This window comes from Netta rufina, assembly GCF_964035555.1.
Source record: "Netta rufina genome assembly, chromosome: Z".
In the NCBI taxonomy this organism is placed as follows: domain Eukaryota; kingdom Metazoa; phylum Chordata; class Aves; order Anseriformes; family Anatidae; genus Netta; species Netta rufina.
The window spans coordinates 22,129,907-22,150,162 of record NC_140126.1 but is presented as its reverse complement, the minus strand read 5'-3'; the positions used below and the strand labels follow the sequence as shown (position 1 = coordinate 22,150,162).

The 20,256-nt window shown below is 41.1% G+C and overlaps 1 protein-coding gene across 1 annotated transcript in view; it reads left to right on the top strand.

Moving 5' to 3' along the window:
- The window catches only part of IQGAP2 (IQ motif containing GTPase activating protein 2), a gene marked incomplete at its 5' end in the record, with an annotated part of 125,975 nt that overhangs the window by 15,576 nt on the left and 90,143 nt on the right, over positions 1–20,256 (top strand). The window contains one exon of the mRNA XM_084304577.1: positions 5,907–6,006. Coding sequence (XP_084160703.1) covers positions 5,907–6,006 — 100 coding nt within the window. The remainder of the gene's footprint in view (positions 1–5,906; positions 6,007–20,256) is intronic.

Below are 20,256 nucleotides of genomic sequence, written 5' to 3'. Positions count from 1 at the left end.
ACTAGAAATATAGATTAAACTGAATGTATTGGCCTTGTTCATACTAGGATAAAATATTTGCATGCTCTCATAACCTATGGTTTTTGAGGTCACCTTGACTCTCTAAAACACAGTTGAGCTTTTTCTTGAAATTACAGCACTGAAATGTAGGGACAAATACTTCCCATTCAGTGCTTTTCCTGGTACGGACAGACATGAATGGGATGTTGCCTGGGGTCCATCAGTCACTGCTTTCACACCTGGTTCTAATTTTACCAGGACTGATAAGTAAGGTGCTGCTCTGGAGGTTGTGTGCAAGAAAGTCTTGACATTTGTTATAGTGTTCTTTGAGCTGTTACAGCATGTATCTGTTAAACACTGTTCATGGTGCTAATGCTAGGGATGTTGGGGTATGCTTGGGTGGGTGGAGGAGGCAGGAAGGTGTGAAGAAAGGACACAGAACTTGCCGAACATCTTGTAAGTGGACTTGAGCATGTCCTTGCCTACTGTGGGGCAGTGTGCCAGCCTCTGTATATGGGCTTTACACAGCACTCAGGATAGCACACAGTTGGGACTGTGAAATGAGATTTAAATGATTTTCAGCTCAAACAGTCCAGACAAAAACTTTTATTCCAGCATTTTATTATATTTTTGTCATACATCCCTTTACCTCTTACCTCAGTTCTGAGTTTACTAACTCTTCTCTGTCACTGTAAGAAGATTTTGTTCTTTTCATCCTCTGTTATATCCTGTGTATTGATCTTCACTGTTGTGGTGCCAAAAACCATTGTCTTCCTTGCTTATTTCTCTCTTCCTGGGAAAATGTTTCTGATGGTGGGAAACTGAGAGCAATTGGTCCTGACAAATAAGAGCCTTTGCTCCTTTTTTTTTTTGTCTTCCTCAGTATAAGAAATCTTTTGGTGTGTCTGTGGCAAGTGTCTTGTTAAAGGGTCTACATGCTAGAAGTAGTCATGTATTGTTCTTGAACTATTGCAAACAGTTACACATCTGAGTACAAATGAATAACCAGAAAGCCTTAAATGATTCTGTATAACAATATTTTTTCCTAGTTTCTGTTTTTTAAGAATTAAAAAACTGGCTGGTTTGGGATTATCCCAGAATATTTTGAAATTGTAAATGGCTCCACTAACTTACGTTTGCAAATTAAAACAAAATTCACTTTTCCTTATATGCTTTTCAGTTACATATTATAGAAGATTTAAGTTTATTTTTTTAAAAAACAAAAACATAATTTATGGATCCATGGGGTTGTTTGTAAGTCATTGCAAATCAGACCTGTAAAACACCTATTTACTGTCATCTCAAGTGTAAAGGCACTTATGTGAAAGATCTGCTAAGTCCAGTGTTGATGTGAATTATCTCTGTGACCCTGGGACCTTCAGAATCCTTGTTATAGTTGTGATAAAAAGGTTGACTTTGAACTTGGAACACATTTGCATACTTAGCACTTGTGGAGCTCATAAGATTTGCTCAGTTTACACGATAGTATTATATGAACCTGGTTTTATTTTGTCTACTAATGCTGAGTCAGACTGGGCAGATGTTTTTTGTGCTTTGTAGGTGCATACGGCACCTTGGGATATGTTGGCAACCCAGTATTTGGCTGACAGAGCTCCAAGTGCTTGATAACATCTGAAGTGGCCATCTTGCAACAGGGAGCACAGAAGATGTTTTTGCAATCTACGAGCCTGAAACACCAGCTAGTCATTGCTACTGTCTTATCTGCTCTTCTGTTGAGGTACTATACCATACAGGAATATTTCAGACAAAGATGATGGTGAGCACTGCTGCAATATGTCAGCTGGTGGAAGATGTTCAAGTCTCAACTCAGATTACCCTCGAGAAAACAGATATCTCTGGGGGGATGAGGGAGAGGGGTGTAGGGTAGGAAATGTGTGGAATGAGAGTATGTAAGAAATTGTTTGTAGTATGCCATCTTTTCCACTGAATCAACTGAAGTAATTAGTGGAAGAATTTGCTTACTCAATTGTTATATCTTATGGAGTGCTCCAATAAGTCTGCTCATGTTTGTTGAAAATTAGGTATGACAATTTAAGCTTTAATGCTGCTAGCTGCTCCATACAGAGTTTTCTACTTATTCCTCATTTGGAGTTCTTTTTGTAAAGAAATATCTGTAATGAGGAAACCCAGTAACTAAACAAACAAATTCTTTGTATTAACTGCTGGCTAATGGGGTGGCAACAATTAAAATGAGTTGAAATGGAGAGCTTTTAGGAACTGCACTGGCATTTGTCTATATATTCATAACATCTAATCTTTGAGGGAATACTTGTGATGTTTTTATCTGAATTCTAAACCCCAAATCCCCAAACTGATGAATTGTAAAACGTGATTTCAGATGCATTTTTCTCTTCCTGCAAAGCCTTATGTAGTGGACATGTGCCTTGTTTTGTGGCATTTGGATCTTTTCAGCAGCAATGTTAAGTCTGTCCAGATAACTCTTGGTCATACCAGTGGGCTGGAGGTCTCCAGGTGAACCCTAACCTTGCTCTTCTGCACCCATAACATTCTTTATCATAACATTATCTTCGAGTTTAGCATTATCAAGAAGTTACTGATAGAGCAGAATGTATTTCTCATTTCATAATTCTTCCACATCTTCTGGTTGATATGTGCCCTGTTTGGAAAAGAGACTGAGCTTTCTGTCTTCAAACCAAGATCACTTGTCTGGAAACTTGTGTGGATGGATGTACTCAAAGGGTTTGTGTGGTAAGGTGGAAGGCTATATGCTTGAGTTTAGCACTGAAGACTGAAGTCTTTGCCAAAGAAAAGTTACATCAAGCCAGACTTAAAGGACCCATGATCTTGAAAGTCTTCAAACTAATTTCCTGTGCAGCTTAGTCCTGCTGCCACCTCTATCCCACAGGTTGTCATTGCTGTTTCTAAAAGCATTTGCAACTGTTTATTTCATGTGATATCACTGTCGCTTTGAAGCCAGCATGTGCTGGAGGGGAAAGTGTATAAGTAGTCTTATCAGAAGGCGTTGGGTGTTGCAAGAGACTCCTCCCAGCATAAGTACCATAGGTGTTGGTGCTCCCTGTGCTTTGCTTTTTCAGAGCATAGGTATTCAGCCCAGAAACACACTTTGGCACTGGCAGGAAAGAAGCCTAACCTGTGAATTGCTGATGCAGTATCTCTTCTAGAAGAGATGCATGTTTTTCACTTTTCAGTGTCTCTACATTCTCCACTCTTGTCATTTTTCCTCATTGTTAGAGGTTTCCCTAAGCAGAACTACAGCAATCCCATGATATCTGTCACTGCCTTCACCCACCCTCTGAGTCAATCTTCACCAATAATTTTAATGAGGGATTTGATGTTGGCCAGGGCTGCTTGATCAGGTATGTCCTTGTTGAGGATAGGAGGCACCTATGGATGTGTTGATCCAGGAACAGATTATAAAGCATTTGTTATTCAGTTAAATTCCTAGTCTGATGTTTATCAAATGGGTTGTGTGCTTTTCCACTCCACTGCCTTTTTTTTTGATTGTCTGTAGCAAGTTGTGTTTGAAGGGCAAGAGTAAAACGTGAGAGCAGCCTAGTACCTGCTAAGAGGAGCAGGACATGGTAACTGCAAAGCTTTTAATGGGGAGCTGTTATGGGGGACCAAGTTCAGGTTACATCAAGGCTGACAGGACTGCACCATGTTAGGGTGGTTGGCTGGGCTCGTCTGATGGCACTTGTCATCATCCATGGGCTCATACCTCTAGGTGAGCAATGCTGCCTGAAAACTAGCCACAGAGCTCAATGCCTCAGGTAATGAAGTGGTGTATTAAACTTCAGCATGGGGCTCATTGATACTTCACCCTTGTCTGAGGGAGCCATGAGTCCTCCCTTGCAGAAGCGCCGTGTCGGAGTGTGGGATCAGCCTGTCCTGGGCATGCTGACAGATGTGGGCAGGAACAGCAGCAAAGCAGCCTCCATAGCCAGTTTCCCATGCCGAGTGTTTTATGGCTTGCATCTTACATTTGCCTCCACATTTATGTTTCAGTTCATAATGAGTGATGACCTGATTACAGTATCTAAGAGCTCATTTTAGAGTGAGTCATGTTTATTGGAGCTACCAGACTTAAAAGGGACTCGGAGCAAGACACGTATTTGTTTTATTGGTGCACGAAACTTCTGGGTAATTAGGAAGAGCCATCTTAAAAGCAAAGGAAGATGAGAGATATCAGTGCTTGTGGTGATTAAAACTGAAACTACAAAGCTCATAGTAGCTATATTATATGTTAACAAATGTGTGGTAGCATCAGCCTAAAACGTGGGTGAGTAGTGTCTTTTTTTCTGTCCTCAGTAAGGACGTGCTCTGTGTGCTTCTACTTGTCAACATGGGTCATAGGCATGCTGAAGCTACAGGATCTGTTTTGTGTGTGGTCTCCGTTTGGAGAAGAAAGTATTTTAAATATCATTAGTGCATAATGAAGTGAAAGCAGTCTACTGTGACTCCATTTTCTCATGTACCTCAGATAGACGGGATCACTTCTCTTTTCTTTTCTCAGGTTCAACCTTCAATATACGTATGTTCTTGTAAAGCACTTTTGCTTTGTTACTGTGTCTCTTACCCAAAGTGCTCGTATCAACTCAGGATGGTGTTTACCCACTAAATGAAGAAGTTGCATCAGGGAAATGCTGAAAACTACTTGTGACCTGTGTGACATTACAACTAATAGTGGCCAATAGTGCATTTGGGAAGGAGAGGGTCTGATTTTTTTTATCAGTGTTTCTTGATGTTCTCAGCTTGTGGCCTGCTGCTGAAAGTGGCTGGCCCAGCCCTGTTTCCGTCCCCGCCCTGTGTTTGCATGAGAGTGGCTGCAAATGTGTAACGACTCAGATCAGAGATTTGATCCTTCTACAAGTGCGTCTCTTCATAGCTCTTTTTTCTTTTCTTTTTTTTTTTTTTTCAGAAAGGTCATCTTGTGCTTCATGGATGCAGCCATAACATTGTCAACTCTGGCACAAACTGTTGGGAACATGTGGCTGAGAAATACAAGGGAGGGTAGGATAAACTCTTCTGGCAGTCACCAGCACAAATAGGGTGTTTTGGTAACTGGTTTATAGTGAAAACACTCTTCAAGAGCCTCATATGCTGTGATTGAAGCTCATCCAGAAGTCAGTAGTACTGTATTGCCCTGCAGATTCAATGCTGGAAACATATGAACTTCTGTAAGGATGGAGATTTTGCTCACAGAGGACCTTTTACCTACAAAGAGGGAGATCAGTTGTGAGGCACTTAATGATCAGGGATGCTTTCAGCTGGAGGTGTGCAGAGAGTCGTGCTTAATAGGTTGGGGCAGTGCTTTTATGGGAGGTGGTGTGTTTCAGCAGTAAGTAGGGGTATGAATACCATATCTCCTTCATTTGATTACAGCTCTTATCACAGGGCCCATCGATGAGAGACAGCCCAGTCTGCACGTTAACAGCTTGCTGAAGCTGCAGCTGGCTCCCAAGTTGCCCTTGAGACAAGAAATGCCCTTGCATTGTCTCCATCTCTACTTCTGTGGCTGTGTTTAGCATGAGGCTGCTCCATCCAGTGCTCACTTCAAGCTTGTGTTTGGGAGTCTTTAAACTTCTCTGAATATGTGTAAACTGAAACTGTCAGCTCCCAGGCATAACCCCACCTGTTTGAAATCTCCTTTTTACCCCCAAACCAGGTGACGGACAAAGTGTGATATGTGCTTGGTCTGAGCAAGTGGCACTTAAGGAATTCATGCTACAGAGAACAGCACCTTCTTAGTCATCTAAATACCTTTGTGTGCCAAAAAGGTCTCCGTGTAGAGGAGGGACAACTATGCTAATTTCATTTCTGCACTATTTAGCTTAGGTTTTCAGTAAAACTGCTCATTTAGAGCCTCAAATAATGTGTAACTTGATATGGGTTTCACTTTGCAGCTATTGTGGATGACGAAAGGCTTTCAGCAGAGGAAATGGATGAGAGGAGGCGTCAGAACATTGCTTATGAGTATCTCTGCCACCTAGAAGAAGCAAAAAGGTAAGTAAATGAAAGCTCTCTTATAGCTGACCTTTAAATACAGAAGTTAAAGCCTGCTGTGTTTTTGTGTTGCGATACTTAAAATAACTTTTGCATTACTTTGATTAACTTAATATTGGAATCATAACACTTCAGTGTGAGAAACAAATGACCAATATGAAAAGCATCCTTCAAAGAAAGGGTTAAATCAAGAAAATCTCTTCAGACTCACTGTGGTGGCCAGTATCAATGAATGCAAAGGCTGGGTGTTAAAACCTAGGGCTGTGGTTTTGTGAGAAGCTGAGTCAAGCTTGTGTGACTGGGGAAATGCTTTTGCTCTTGGCCACGTGGTCCTACTCCCGTCTACTTGCTTGTGCTTTTGTGGAGTGACTTGGGTTGCCAAGGTGGCAGATAATCACCTGGGCTCTTACTGGGTTAATGATCCATACCAGCTCAGTGTTTCAGTGGTAGTGTATGGCAAGTGCATACAGGGCGGTAAAGAGAACATACAATGTACTCTTTTGGCTCCTTTGACCCATTGCTCAAGACTCATTACTCCTCTCTTCAATTGACAGTCTGTGATGAAGCGCTGATTTTTCGAGGACACCAGGATTTTATTACTGTGCCATCCTATCTACAATTCACTCTTAAAACACATTCAGCTCTTGTAACTATTAAGCAAGAAAACAAGGCGGAATATCCTTGTGTTTTTGGAGTAGCTTAAGGTGCTGCCATTATCATTTGTAAAAACATTTCACACAGTGTTGGAACAGTTTTTCAAAGATGCCTGTTGTGCTCCATTGCTCCTGTACAGCTCTGTTGGTAACTATCCCACTTCTGATCTGCATCAACAAATAGATAGGGATCATTACTCCTCGTCTCCAGTTGGGTGCCTTTCCTAGAAATTTCTGTATGCAAAAGGAAACTTGCATTTTGACAATCACTAGTACATGCTCTAAAACCTAGGAACCATCACTGTGATGAGAAATCACAGGAACCTTAGAAAGGAGCAACACAGGGTACATCAGTCAGGAATCAACTACAGAAGAATGCACTGGGTTCTGTGTCCACACTGCTCTCCACCATCATTCTGGCACTGACAGTTACCTTTCTAGCAGCCATGGGGCAACTAGCTGCCATTTACTTTCTCTTAGATATGTTATAAAGGTCATACTTTCTTATTTCAACTTGCTATTCATTCTGCTGTCCCACTTACTGTAGTAAGCATTGCCTTCTTTTCTCTTTCTTCTTTCCACTGTGGAGGGGTTTCCATGTTTGCATATTTAAGATGACAGTCCATTGTGGCAGCAGTATGACACTTGCCCTGCTCTGTGCACTCCTGTTGCCTGCATCATGCAGTTGCAGGAGATTGCCCTTGGTCAGCTGAGTCAGCTGGCTGTGCTAGCAGGAAATTCGTAACTCTTTTGCTGAGTTAGTTTTCTAGTGGTTTAGTGAGCTGACTAGTCTGATCAAGGGGTCAGAGCAGAATCAGTGCTAGCAAAAAGAAGGGGATGGAGTGCAGCAGGGCTTCTCCTAGCACACTGAGTTGGAGGATCAGCTTAACCACCTCAGGAAGTGTAGTCAAGCTTTGATTTTACTTAAAGTGTACTCCTCCATTTTTTGCAAGTCCACAGCCTGCTGGCCTCTGGCAAGACAGGAATAATTAGTCTACAGATCCAGCCTTTTCTCTTCCATTAGTATTATAACTAATTTATCTTCCTGATTTTTTTCACCCTCTTCACTTCCCAGGGCTATCACTTTGAACTCAAGTTCTGTAGTTCTTCCTTTGAAGCATCCCTTGACACTTAATGAGGAAATGTTTTACAATTACTGAATTAAATTATCATCTTCTATGAGTAATCCACCTTCTCTTCCTTGTGTTTATTTTCATAGGGATTCATGCCACTAGTGGTTTTCCAGAGGAAACAGCTTTAGTTCCACTGGCAGGTGATAGGGCTCACAGCAAACACTTAGTCAATAACTCCCAGGGCTGTCAAGTACCTGGAAGAATTTTTGGATCTCGGTTTTTGAAATGTACTTTTAAGTTAACTGTCAATGCTACTGTATAAGGTGTATGAGTGCTGCAGCATAAGAGACTTTGTGGTTCCTTGTCCAGTCATTGCTGAGGGGTAGAATTGTCACAGATTGAGCTAATGCAGCAGCACAATGCTGCTGGATATCCTACTTGGGTGCCTTAGCATGGTGGTGATTTGACAGGAAATGTATTTTATATATTAAACACAATATATTTTAAACAAGACAAGAGGGAGAACTGCTCCTGGTCAGTGGTTTGAATCTGTTTACAGCACAGAATCTGCTTACAGAACAAGGTGATGCTTGGCCAAGCAAGCAAGGAAGAGGGCAGGACTGCATGGGGAGAAGAGGATGATGGAGGCTGTGGAGGTTCTGTCAGATGGACAGAGCTACTGGGGAAGAAAAGAGGGTGAGGGAGGCTTTTCCCTTCGCTGTAAGCTTCTGGAATAATTCAGTTGCATCAGAAAACTTCCCCCTGAGAGGGGCTCTTGTTAATGTGAAAACACCACAGCAACACACCCTGATGAAAACGTGCAGAAACAAGCAGAAATGACTTGATCTCATAACTGTGTAGCTTCTAGCCCTCCTTGAGAGCAAGCAAATACTGTGAGCTGGGGTGGTCAGGGACAGTCTGGGCACAGGTGGTGCCAGGTGGGTATGTGGCAGAGGTGGTCTGCCACTCCTCTTTTGGAACAGCAATGGAGGAAAATATCACATCTCACTGCAGTCACTGCACACGGTGCCATTGCTTCCCCAGCAGCTGCAGCATTCTCCTTGTAACAACAGAGCCTAAATGAACCCGGAGGTGCTAGGAAGCAGCGGAGGTGCTAGAAGGTGGTGCTAGAAAGCAGGAGAGCAGCCTTGGAGGGAGTAGCAGGGCTGTAATTCAAACTGCCAAAGCAGGACTGGTGCACACTTGGAAGACCTGGTTGCAGGCCGTCTCAAAGCACACAAGAGGGCTTGTGTGCTTTGGCTGCACTACGTGTGAAGCTCCAGCCAATAGGCCAGCATCTGCAGATCTTCTGGGCTGCACATTGGTGCTGGTGGGACTGGCAGAGCAGGGGAACAGGAGCTGGTGGGAGGAGGCAGGATGGTGCCTTTGGCCCCAGGCTGTGGAACAGCCCATAGCTGCAGGCATTGCCCTGCTGCCTGTTCTCTCCTGGGTGATACTGGGAACAGGAACTGCATCTTTTACATACCTGATCTAGAATCTTGATGTCTGTTTAGTTGGTCACTTTTTTGACCCCATAAAGCCTGAATGAAAGGAGAGGCATCTTTCAGTATTCATGGATCTATAGATAGCAGTGACAATAAATTGAAGAAATTACTAAAGCAAAGCAATTTATTTCCATTTGGTTGGCAGCTGCTGAAACAGCTAAACAGCAGTGTGCAAACACAAAGGGCTTTGGTCCATACTGAAGATGAATAAATACTGAAATAAACAACTAATAGCAGAAGACTGGGGTGAAGTGTGGTTTTAGATACAATACTAAGGCAGGGTCTATACTCTCTGGCAATATTTATAATCAAAATATTGTTTTATAGCAACTCTGCATTTCAAAATGCCAAAGTTAATTAAAATGGTGAAGAATGTGTACTTTCAGCTATTTTTCAGACCTCTGTTTGCACACTTAGTTCCTGTAGTCCAGCTTTATTAAAAAAAATGAGTTTAACGTGAAAGGAGAATCCTGCTGCTGGTAGCTGCTTCTGCAAATAGTATTTTCTGTGCTAGACATAGTATTTTTTTTTTTATATATATATATAGTATGGGAAACTTTTTTAAACACAATGAACAGGCTTGTAATATCTGCAGAGGTCTGTAATGTCTGAATAGGGTGTTACATTTGGTACTGGAGAAAAAACATTTTCTTCCTAAATTGTTGATTCTTTCATGCCTAATAGCATCTGAGCATCTGAGGGCTTTCTTGCTCATAAGACATTGGGTTTATAAACCTTCCTTAAAGGTAAGAGTCATTCCATGTTGGAAAAATTGAGAGGTCTTGGTATCCTTAAGCTCCTAAGAAAAATAAAACTAAACACTTAGGAGTAGGGATTTCTTCCTTCAAGAAAAGTAAATGTGTGCCTACAACAGAAGCTCACCAACAGTTGCATGAATATGTTTCAGTATCATTTGGGAATTTTTTCTTTTAAATGATCAAGGCTTAAAGTAGGCAATAAGTAACAGCTGGACCACAGACCTTAATGCCCTATTGGATGAGGCTAATTGTAACAGATAATCTTTGGAAAGGAGGATCTTGTCATAGGTTTTATCTCTGTGATGCCCAGAACATCAGATTCTATCTCAAGTTTGGCTTTTGCTGTTGCTTGTCTCTTTGCACTTGTGCAATTACCTCACTGTGAATGATAACACAGATTTGAGGGTTTTTCAACTGTGACTAAAGCTTTGGCAATAATGCAAATTGAATTTACAGTAAAACTGTTGTAGCTGGTTAGGGTTATAATCATCCATAATTAAGGAGGCTCTATTTCTCTTGGTTTCTTGGAAATTATACCTTCTTGTGCTAGGCTTAAATTTGGACCAGAGGAAGCCTTATTTTACTAACCTTGCATCTATACATGAAACTATGGAGATTTTTATAATGTTGGCAGTTCTGATTATGAAATTTCAGTAGATACATCTTTTATTTCTTTCTTTACTTTCTTACTAACTTGTTAAATAGGACAAGAACTTGTGTGGAACACTGAAATTAAAAGACAAAGAAGACAATGAAGGAAAACTAACCTGGGAATTTCTTTTGAGAAATTTGGAAATGAAATCAGAAAAGAATGCGGATTTACTGTACAATAGGAAATCAAATAATCCATTTTAAATTTCAGAACCTGCTTCCTTCATTGTACTAGGTTTTATTAAATTGGCTTGCAACAGCTATTTGCAGTATTGGTCACTGATGAGATCACAGTTGGAACCTGCTGTGTGAAAATGCACATCCAGTTTAATATGCTTAAAAGGTCAAGCCCTGAAGTGCTTAATTGGTTCAGTTAAAGCTAATAGTTCTGTGGTACCATAACACCACAGAAAGCTTTAGTTGCTCCAGTTGTCGTGACTGAGGGGTCATGGGGGTTTGCTTTGGAGCCCACCCTGTTACTGGGGGGAACTGATACTCTGATAAGGCTTGGTACAAACACTGAACCTGCCAGGCTGCTTGCTTCCATTTTTCCATGTTTAGGTAGTGGTAATTGTGCAGCCCTGGATGCTCATGGGTAAATCAACACAACTCAAATACTCTGTTTTTTTTGTCCATTTCTTTCAGACTGCAGAAAATCTTTCAAGCTTTGTGCTTAAAGGTAAATGCATAATATTGTAATACAGCTGTACAACTAGCTGACTATAAGCAGAAAATGATAAGATATTTCCTGGTTGTCTGGTTTGTATGAGTTTGTCCTAAAACAATTCCTGGAGTAGCAGTCAACTGACATTTTTGTAGATTATGTACTTTGGATCATCTTCCCTGTCTCTGCCTTATGTCTAATAAAACCTGCAAGCCTCAGCTCTGTAAAGGCCAAGTGTTTGAAATTAGGATGCTTCATGAGATGAAACTCTTGGATTAATCCTGTTTGGCCATGATGCTCATGTCCTTGAAATATCAGTCATATACTCAGTCTTCAAAGTTATTGAGCAGCAAGTATACTTATTGTTTCATGCCTTGATCCTCAAAGGTACTCATCTAGCAGACTGCAAGCTACTGAGTTGAACAGGTTTTTGTTCCAGATGGTTGTACAATTGTGCAGATATGCCAGAGTTTTCATATGCAAGTGTCAGTGGTATCAATCAGTCCAAATAATTGCTTGGATAGCAATATTTGCATATGAAAAGTCTTACTATTAGGATCTGAAGGAGAGAGAAACCTTTGTGCCACCATGAGAGAGCTGTTTCTGTACAGGATGCATTGACCTGCTCATTGGGATGTTGAGGTAATTCCTGCACATATTATGGGTCACTGCTCCGTGTGTATAGATGTTGGATAATGCTGCTGAGTATTGATGGATGTGACCTTTGTTTTTTGGAGACTAAACCATATGGCACTTAACCTATAACATGCTCTGAAGCTAATAGTACAGTCATTTCAGAGCCAGTTCTTTCCTGAAGTTTTCCACTTTTGTTTTAAGCAGTACCGTCATGTAAAAGGATTTTTTTTAACAGAGGAGTGACCAGTGTGGAATCTAGTTTTGTGCTCTAACACCCTCATATTGGTATATTGTAAGTCCAGTTTCACCAGGAGAGCAAGCGGTGCTTTCATTTCTCCTTCACTTTTCCCTTTGCAACTTGGATTATCTGCTGTGCAACTCAAAAGCAGGATTGCCTTTGTACTCTGTTGTGAGCCTAGCTCCCTGTCAGAACAAGCTAATGGCCTCATTCTGCACCCTGAGTTCCTATTTAATATTAAGCATAACCTGAGGGGGCCTCATTAAGGAATGAATTGTAGCTGAGTCATCATGTCACTGTACACAACATTGTGGAGTAGGGAAGCAGGCTGCAAGGGGAGGATAGTGGGGTTCCTTGCATGTCACCAACCAAAATTTCCGCATCTGTTCTGTTGGCAATGGTGAAGGAAAGCCTGGGGCTGAACTGTGTATGGAGGAGTGTAGCTGTAGGTATTAGAGGTAGCAGATGGATTGAAGATTTTTTTTTTTTTTTTAAAGGTATTCATATGAGGTTCCTGTTGGGAAGAACCCATGACAGTAACTGTGAGCTGGAGGGGTGCTGTTATCTTTTGCTTGGAGTTTGGAGGACTTTACTGTTGCTCTTAACCTTGGGGTGGTCCTTCTGCACTGTTTGAACTCTGCTTAATAAGACAGGGTGTATGCTCTGCTGTTCCTATACTTCTGAATGTAGACAAAGCTTTTGCTGGCTAACCTGTTAACAATGGAACAAATCACAATGTGGGTGCTGGGTGTACATGCTTTGTGCTAGTACCAAGTGTGCTGGACTATTGGCTGCAACAGCTGCATGCTGCATTGCTGGTATAGATGACCTGCAAGTGGTGAATGTTGTCTGGCATGTATGCCATCATGCTGCAACTTCAGTGCAACCTTCAAAGAGCTTTGTAAAGGGTTGTGTGTCTGTTTGCCTTGGACTGGAGAAGGAAATTACCTGGGATGATGGATTTTTTTTAACAGTTCCCTTGCAGGAGTGTGCTTTTCGTATGCTGAGATTGTCCTTACCCAGCTCTCTCCTGAAGAGCTGTTGATCTTTGGAAAAAGTGTTTGTTCATGTCCTTGTAGAAACTGGTGGGGAGATGTAAATGGCTCTTCATAGTTCAGAAGAGATGAAGTAGCTACTTGCAGCTTTGTGCAGCTGAGCAACAACTTGACCTTTGTAGCACTTCTTCGAGTGGACTGTTGCTAGCGGTGAGGAGCCCAAAGGCACGTGCTGGTGGAACCTCACTCTAATGGAAACAAGGAATTAAATGCTGACAAGAAACCATCTTCCAAGAGCAGGAACATTTTGCTATAGCTTTGAAGATACAAGAAATCTAGGTCCCCATGAGTTGCTAGTGAGTGATTTGGGTCTGGAGATCCTAAAATCAGTCCAGTAATTGTTGAGATTTTCAAAGGAACTATGCTGCTGTATCTCCACTTCTGGATTGGAAAAATGACCCAAGGACTGGAAGGGATGGTGCTCACTGACTGTACAGGGGTGAGTCCACAGCTGGCTCTAGCTCCAGTTACAGCAGGGAAGTCTGTTGTGGGATAGGGCAACTGTTGAGCGAGAAGTCTGAGTTCCCTTAAAATCACTTCTGGTGCAAGTATATCAATCTGCTTACTGGAGAAGGAGCAAACATGACTGTTCACATCTACTGCTTTGGGTGTGGTTTAATGCTAGAAAGTGTTTCAGTAATTTTGCTCCACATAGCCTAATGAATGAAGTCAGTAGCTACAGCTGATGCAAAACCAACATCATTTCCCATCATGGGGTGAACAGCCCTCCTCTGAGGGACTAAGTTGTGGACAGTAATGACTTGAAGCTTTCCAAAGCAACACATACTCAGACTTAGGTTGAGTTATGAGGGGTTATGAGGCTCTGGTGTCTGCTGTTGCTCTCTGTGATTAATATACTTTAAGATCACTTTCTATTCACATATGTTCAACTCCAAGGATATATTAAAATGTGGGGTATAGCAGTGTCCCAGAGTTCCTAAAATCACAGAAGCACCTAGCAGGAGCATAGATATTAGTGAGACCCCTTCCTGATATGGTGGTAGAACTGCCATTTTAAGCTCATGATGTGGTAGCCTCTCACAATTGCTTTTGCTGTTTCTGTTGATAGACATAGAGATGGGCAATGTGCAGGCTCCTGTGTAGGACCTAGTAGAAACCTCAAGCTCTCTATCACACTCAAGGCAGAGAAGGCTGTCAAAACAAACCTTGGTGCTTCACCGGTTACTTGTTTTCCAACTGCCTGTGCTTCTTTCAGTTGCGTATACACTTTCTGTAGTGTACAGTTGGGGAAGCTTCAAGGTAATCTCTGCTATCCTGCATTTAACACTGATGGGGAAAAGATTCTTTAAGTCAAGGCATTCTTTGGAAAATATAAATCTTGTATTTGTTCTCTTAACCATGTTCAGGACCTGGGATATTTTCTTGAATTAGTACAACTTAATTAAACTTACCGAGCTGCATGTGTGAAGGAATGTTTTCTTTAGAGTCCAAACAAAAAATGTTCCTTGCCAACACTCTTGTTTTGCAGTTCCAGATCACATGAGGTGGTCAGATGATTTCTTAAAGATCAGTACAAGTGTAGCTGAGAAAATAACCCAAGGAGGTATCTGTTTCTATTCATTGAAAGAGGAAATAGTGGACCAAAATCCTTACTGTAATTCCCCACAGACTATATGTCCAAAATTATTTCTGTGATAGATGCATGATAAAGAAGGGAGAAAGCAATTGTCTTTGCAGCAGCATCAGCACGTATTGCTTGATGTATTGTACTGTTTCTATTGCACACTTGCATTCGTGATCAGTAAGGCCTGAAATTGGTTTCAGAAGTAGACACAGAACTCAGGGAGTTCTAAGTCTGACAAATTTGAACCTGGTTGAGGGGCTGTGGATGAATGGGACTGCTCTCAAGTTTGATATACTAGGAAGGATTTCATGTAGCTTCCAGTAGCTGTATATGCTAGGCAGGTCTGGGCTCAGAAGCTGAAACCTCTACTAATAGCAAGTGTAACAACTGCATGGGCTTGAAGGGGAGAATCTTGGGGCTTTTCATTTTTGAGCTCAGAAGTGTTGAAAAATGAATTGTTACTGTGGCAATGAGTACAGATTTATTCTGGCAGGCTGATGGTTACCTACATGCATAACTTTCTAGCTACGCAGAAGATGAATAGCTAGGCTGTGCTGGGATGAGAGCTCATAGATCTGTGATTGAAAATATGTGCCATAAAGGCTTGAGTTGCAGAAGTATCCAACTCTTTTTATAACAGTGGAGGTGAGAGCCTGGACTTTGATCCTGGTTCTTATTGTTCCCACCTGGATTGCTACAGGTTTTGTTTATTGGTGGTGCCTGCCCCTAAAGGGAAGTGACAAATCTAGTCTGACAGCTTGAGTGCTTCTGCCATCTAAAATTTCTAATTCTGCTGTTTCTAAAATGTGATTGCAATCATAGTGGGTAGCATTATAATGCTAGATGCCTTAAACAAATGTATAAAAGGAAATCTGTGGTAAATGAAATTGCCTTAAAAACAGTGCTTTTCATTACCTCTAGTTTTCTGCTCCCTAGCCATTTGCCTGTCACAGTGGCAAAGGCAGAATTCATGCATGAAGATGGAAATAGCTGTAGCAGTGCCTACAGCCAGGCAGCCTTGCTGCACAAAAACAAGCCTGGTATGGTGCAGGTATGCTCAGGGCATTGGTGTGTTTGCTTCTCAATGGAGAAGAATAGGGAAGAAGCAGTGGGAACAAGAAGGGAAAGGGAATGGTGCACTGGAACCACAAAAAATATACTTCAGGCTGCCCTTCCCTACCTCCTTTGCATGACAGCCTTGTTTACCCACAGGACTCATTACTGGTCATATGGAAAGCGTCAGGGGATCAAACGTATCCTATGTCACCACCTATGGCAGGAGCACCTTTAAAGACTGTCTGTCAAACTTCTCTAGGATGAGTAAATAGCAAGGTTTACATCAAAGGTCCGCACGTTGTGCCAAGCTTCTCTTTCTCTTTTATTTCTATGTGAAATAAATTGGAACCTGTGAACATTACAAGCTGGGATGGCTCCCTGTCCTGACAGCTTCCCAACTGCAGATTGCATCACTGTGCTTGTCATGGCCAAAGGAAAGCACAGGACATTTAACTCGAACGTATCTGCCTTTACGTGATGTACAGACTCGGTCATGTGGAATTTGCTTTGCAGGGTGTATGGAGGAGTGCCAGCTCTTGGTCTCAGCTGTGCTCTCCTCGGGCTGAAGTTCAAGGGGGATTCGTGACTGAAGCTGGGTTTTAGGACTTCCCTGTTCTCTAGATGTTCACCAGAAAACGGGAAGAATCAACTTGATACACCCACTAACAGTTATGCTTTTTTTGGCTACTTTCTAAAGCAGAAATCAAAACCACTGCATTATGTTGAACATGAAGTGTTGGGACAGGGTAAAATATTTTTGATTAAGTATTGATAGCTCTGAAAGAGCTGTTTGCATTTTTTTAGCACTTTGAATAATGTGTTTTTCTTTCTCCTTTTCCTCCTCAAGACTACTGATCTATCTTTGTGATTGTCTTAACACTGATGGTTATACATGGGATGTCTACTATCTTTCTTTTAAGAGGGCTTGCACTTCAGTGTGAGTCTTGATAAATGTTAAAGTAAATCACTGAACAGTATTAGTGTATTTCTGTGTTCAGTTCATGTAGCTGGCAGGTCCTTTTTAGTATTTCTGCTGCTTTCTGTCCCCAGACAGAGACCTTGATCTGCTGCTGCTAAATAAATATACTTCTGTTGTGATTCCAATATCAACATTTTCTCCACTTCCTCAGGGTCAAAGTAGTATCACATGATAGTTACTAACATGTATTGCTTTACCTAATGAGAATAGGAAAGATCATACTTTAAAACAAGAATTTGTTCCAGGAGGTGTTATTCACACCTGGGCTTACACGTTTATGATGTGAAGAAGAAACAGGGAGTACAGAGTTTGATTATTTTCTAGCATCCTGTGTCCCTTTTCAAAATTGTTTATAGTCAGAGGATTATCAGTAAGTAAGGTGTGGTCTGCTTGAGTTTTCAGTGCCTGAAAGTAGTAGGAACCAACTCATTTGCAGTGGTTACTGGCTGAGATTGTTACAGTATTTTGAATGTCAACAGGGATTGTTTTGCTTCTTAGGAAAACTTGTTAAAGAACTTTTTTTTTTTTTTTTTTTTTTTAGACCTTTGCAAAGATGTCTTAAAGGAAAAAAAGATTGAGCATGTTCATTCCCATGGAAAAAAAACAAAAACAAAAACAAAAACAAAAAAAAAAAAAAAAAAAAAAAACAAAAACAAAACCAAAACCAAACAAACAAAAAACAAACAAACAAACAAAAAAAACCACAAAACTAGCAAAATAAGGGTAACTGGAAGATTTAACAAGACAATAACATAAAATCCCCAAGAAGAGGCAATAGACAACTGCTGAATTAAGCCTTCTCTGAAATTTGGGAAGGGCTGCTGAAGTACTGTGTACTTACAAAGGTCAACAGAACTGCTATTTGTATTTATTCTGCTTTCTAAAACCAAGGCCAAAATCTGCATGCTAGCAAAAGATTATTTGATGCAATTTTTGTTTGAATTCTCCTTTAGTGCAGAAACAGTCCATTTCTAAATAAAGACTCTTTCTTATGATTTGTCATTAGATTTCGAAATACATGGTTGAACTCTGCTGTTGTTTCACTGACTTCCTAAAAAATGTAGATACCTAAATTGCAGCGCAGAATTTTCATTAATTCTGTAGTTTCTGGCAAGTTCAAAGATGAAAAAAATGAAAATTGTCCAGTATTTCTGACCAACATCCATGTGTTGCAAAAGAAACCACTTTCTCAAAGCAGAGTTCACAAGGTTCTCTGGTTATTCTGTTTCTATGCTGCCTGTGAACTGGGTGTTCTGGAGGAATCATATCCTCTGTGAAGATCCTGCTTAGCTGGTACTTTGGTAACGTGATTAGATTAATAATTAATCCTGAGTGTACTGTGTGGCCTCTCATAACTCAGGATATGAACAATTAGGTGACTGCTATTAAAAATTTGCATGCCTGCATCATGAAAGAGTTTTATGGTTCAGCATCAAGAAAAAGCGCAATGAGGAAATGTGTAGAACACGTGTTGTTTCAGTCAGAGTCTATATCTTTCTCTTGCTTACTGGAAAGGCCAGGAGCAGGTGTAAGAAAATGTGAGGACTATTTAGGAGTTTTCAAGGAAGATGCTGAAGGAATGACTTCCCTTTATTGACTTTAGGCCACCAAAGATACCCCTTCTCAGTTCCGTTTTTAAGAGGTGGGTGAACAAAGTTCCTGACCTCTTTCTGCTGGTCACTTCATCTTAATTTTTTTAGCATATATTTTTGTTTCAAGTCTGTCTTCAGAAAACTGCCTTCAGGAGTCACATTGCACAAGGTAGATTGTTGAGTTGTTTCTCAGATAACCTTTAATTTATGGGTTTCTTTCCCCAGCAAATGGATGAGCTTATGTTGAAATGTGTGAACACTCTGTTGCCAGCCACTTTGAGCAGCCCTGCCAGCTGGGTATGGAGGGCTTTCAGCAGTGGGTGTGATGAAGAGATGTGCAGGCACTGGTTCCCAGCCCCATGGGCTGAGCAGAGGGGTCCTCACCTACAAGGGCATGTGGTGTGTGGGGACTGTCTCTGAAGGATTTTGTTAAATGGCTTTAGTAGATCAAAGCCATGTAGTCCTGCCCTTACTTTGCCAGGGAAACTTGCAGTAGTGAGATGGAGCAGTGATTGGTGGGACTGGGGCTGGTTTTCTTGAGCAGTTGTAGCAGAACTGTACCCATGCATGGGGAGGGAGCTATATCCAGGGCTTTTTTCCTGTTGCAGAAGAGCAACACCCATTCTTAAGATGATTGAGCAAGGATTTGGGGCAGGGATGCATAAATTCATTAGTGGAACTAGTTGTCCACGTATTTAGCATGAGGCATTTAGAGTTTTGAGTGCCACTGTTGAAATAACCATGTGTTGTGTGTAAAATGGCTGTCACCTTCAAGTAAATCCTTTCACAAGGCTAGCAGCTAGTGCATGTCTGTCTGGGGAGCAAGTGAAAGAAGAAAAGTGCTTTGTTTAGAAATACAACTTTGGTAATGCCTGATAAAGCACTTTCTAAAATAACAGTTGTTAGAGCTTTTGCACAATACAGCTTTTATCCACGTCTGACATTTAAACATTGAAATACTATTGAGTCAGTGTTGCAGAATGTTTTTGTGATGACCATATTACTCTGAGGAGTCTGATCAAGGAGCCAAAAAGCTGAATAACCTCAGGCATTTTTTTTCTCCTGCTGTATCATCTGCTGGAAAAATTTCTCTCAAGGCACATATTCAGAAATTGTGATGAAGTACCCTGACATAGGATGTCCTGGAAAGTGGCTTAATGAATTTAAACTGAAATTCTGACTTGAATAGAGGTCATGTATTAAAAGTCAAAAGTGCTTGAGCTGGTGATAAAAATGAGCCTTTGTTGCAATTCACTGCTGTTAGCTATGCTGGCTTAGTGTTCTGTGTGAACTGTAATGGATTTTTTTGAGGTAAGACTCTGAACTAGAGTTTACTGAGTTATTGTGATGTAAAACTGTTGAGAACAATTAAAGACTTGTGACTTGATCTGCAAGTAATAAGTGAATGAGCTGGAGCCTTGTGGATTTTCAAGGTTGGAGACTGGAAGAAGTGTTTTGAATTATGAACTTGGCATACCTGTGCAGGAGTTGAAGATGGATCCTTGCCACTTCTGAGTGAGTTGTACAAGAACCACTTAGTGGGTGCTTTGTACTGAACCTGACCTGTTCCTCCACTCTAGGAAAGTGCCAGGGGGCATGAGAGGGGACTGATAGATTTGTTCCATTTGATTTGCTTATGTATACAGCAGGCTTGACAGTTTTCCATGATGTGAATGGTAAGGAAGCATGCATCCATGTCTCTAAGGATCTCATTAACAGCCTTTATAGTAAAGATTAAAAATAATAATAGTGATCTCTTAGGCTCAACTGTTCATTTGCTTGTTCAACTCTGTGCCTGCACAGTT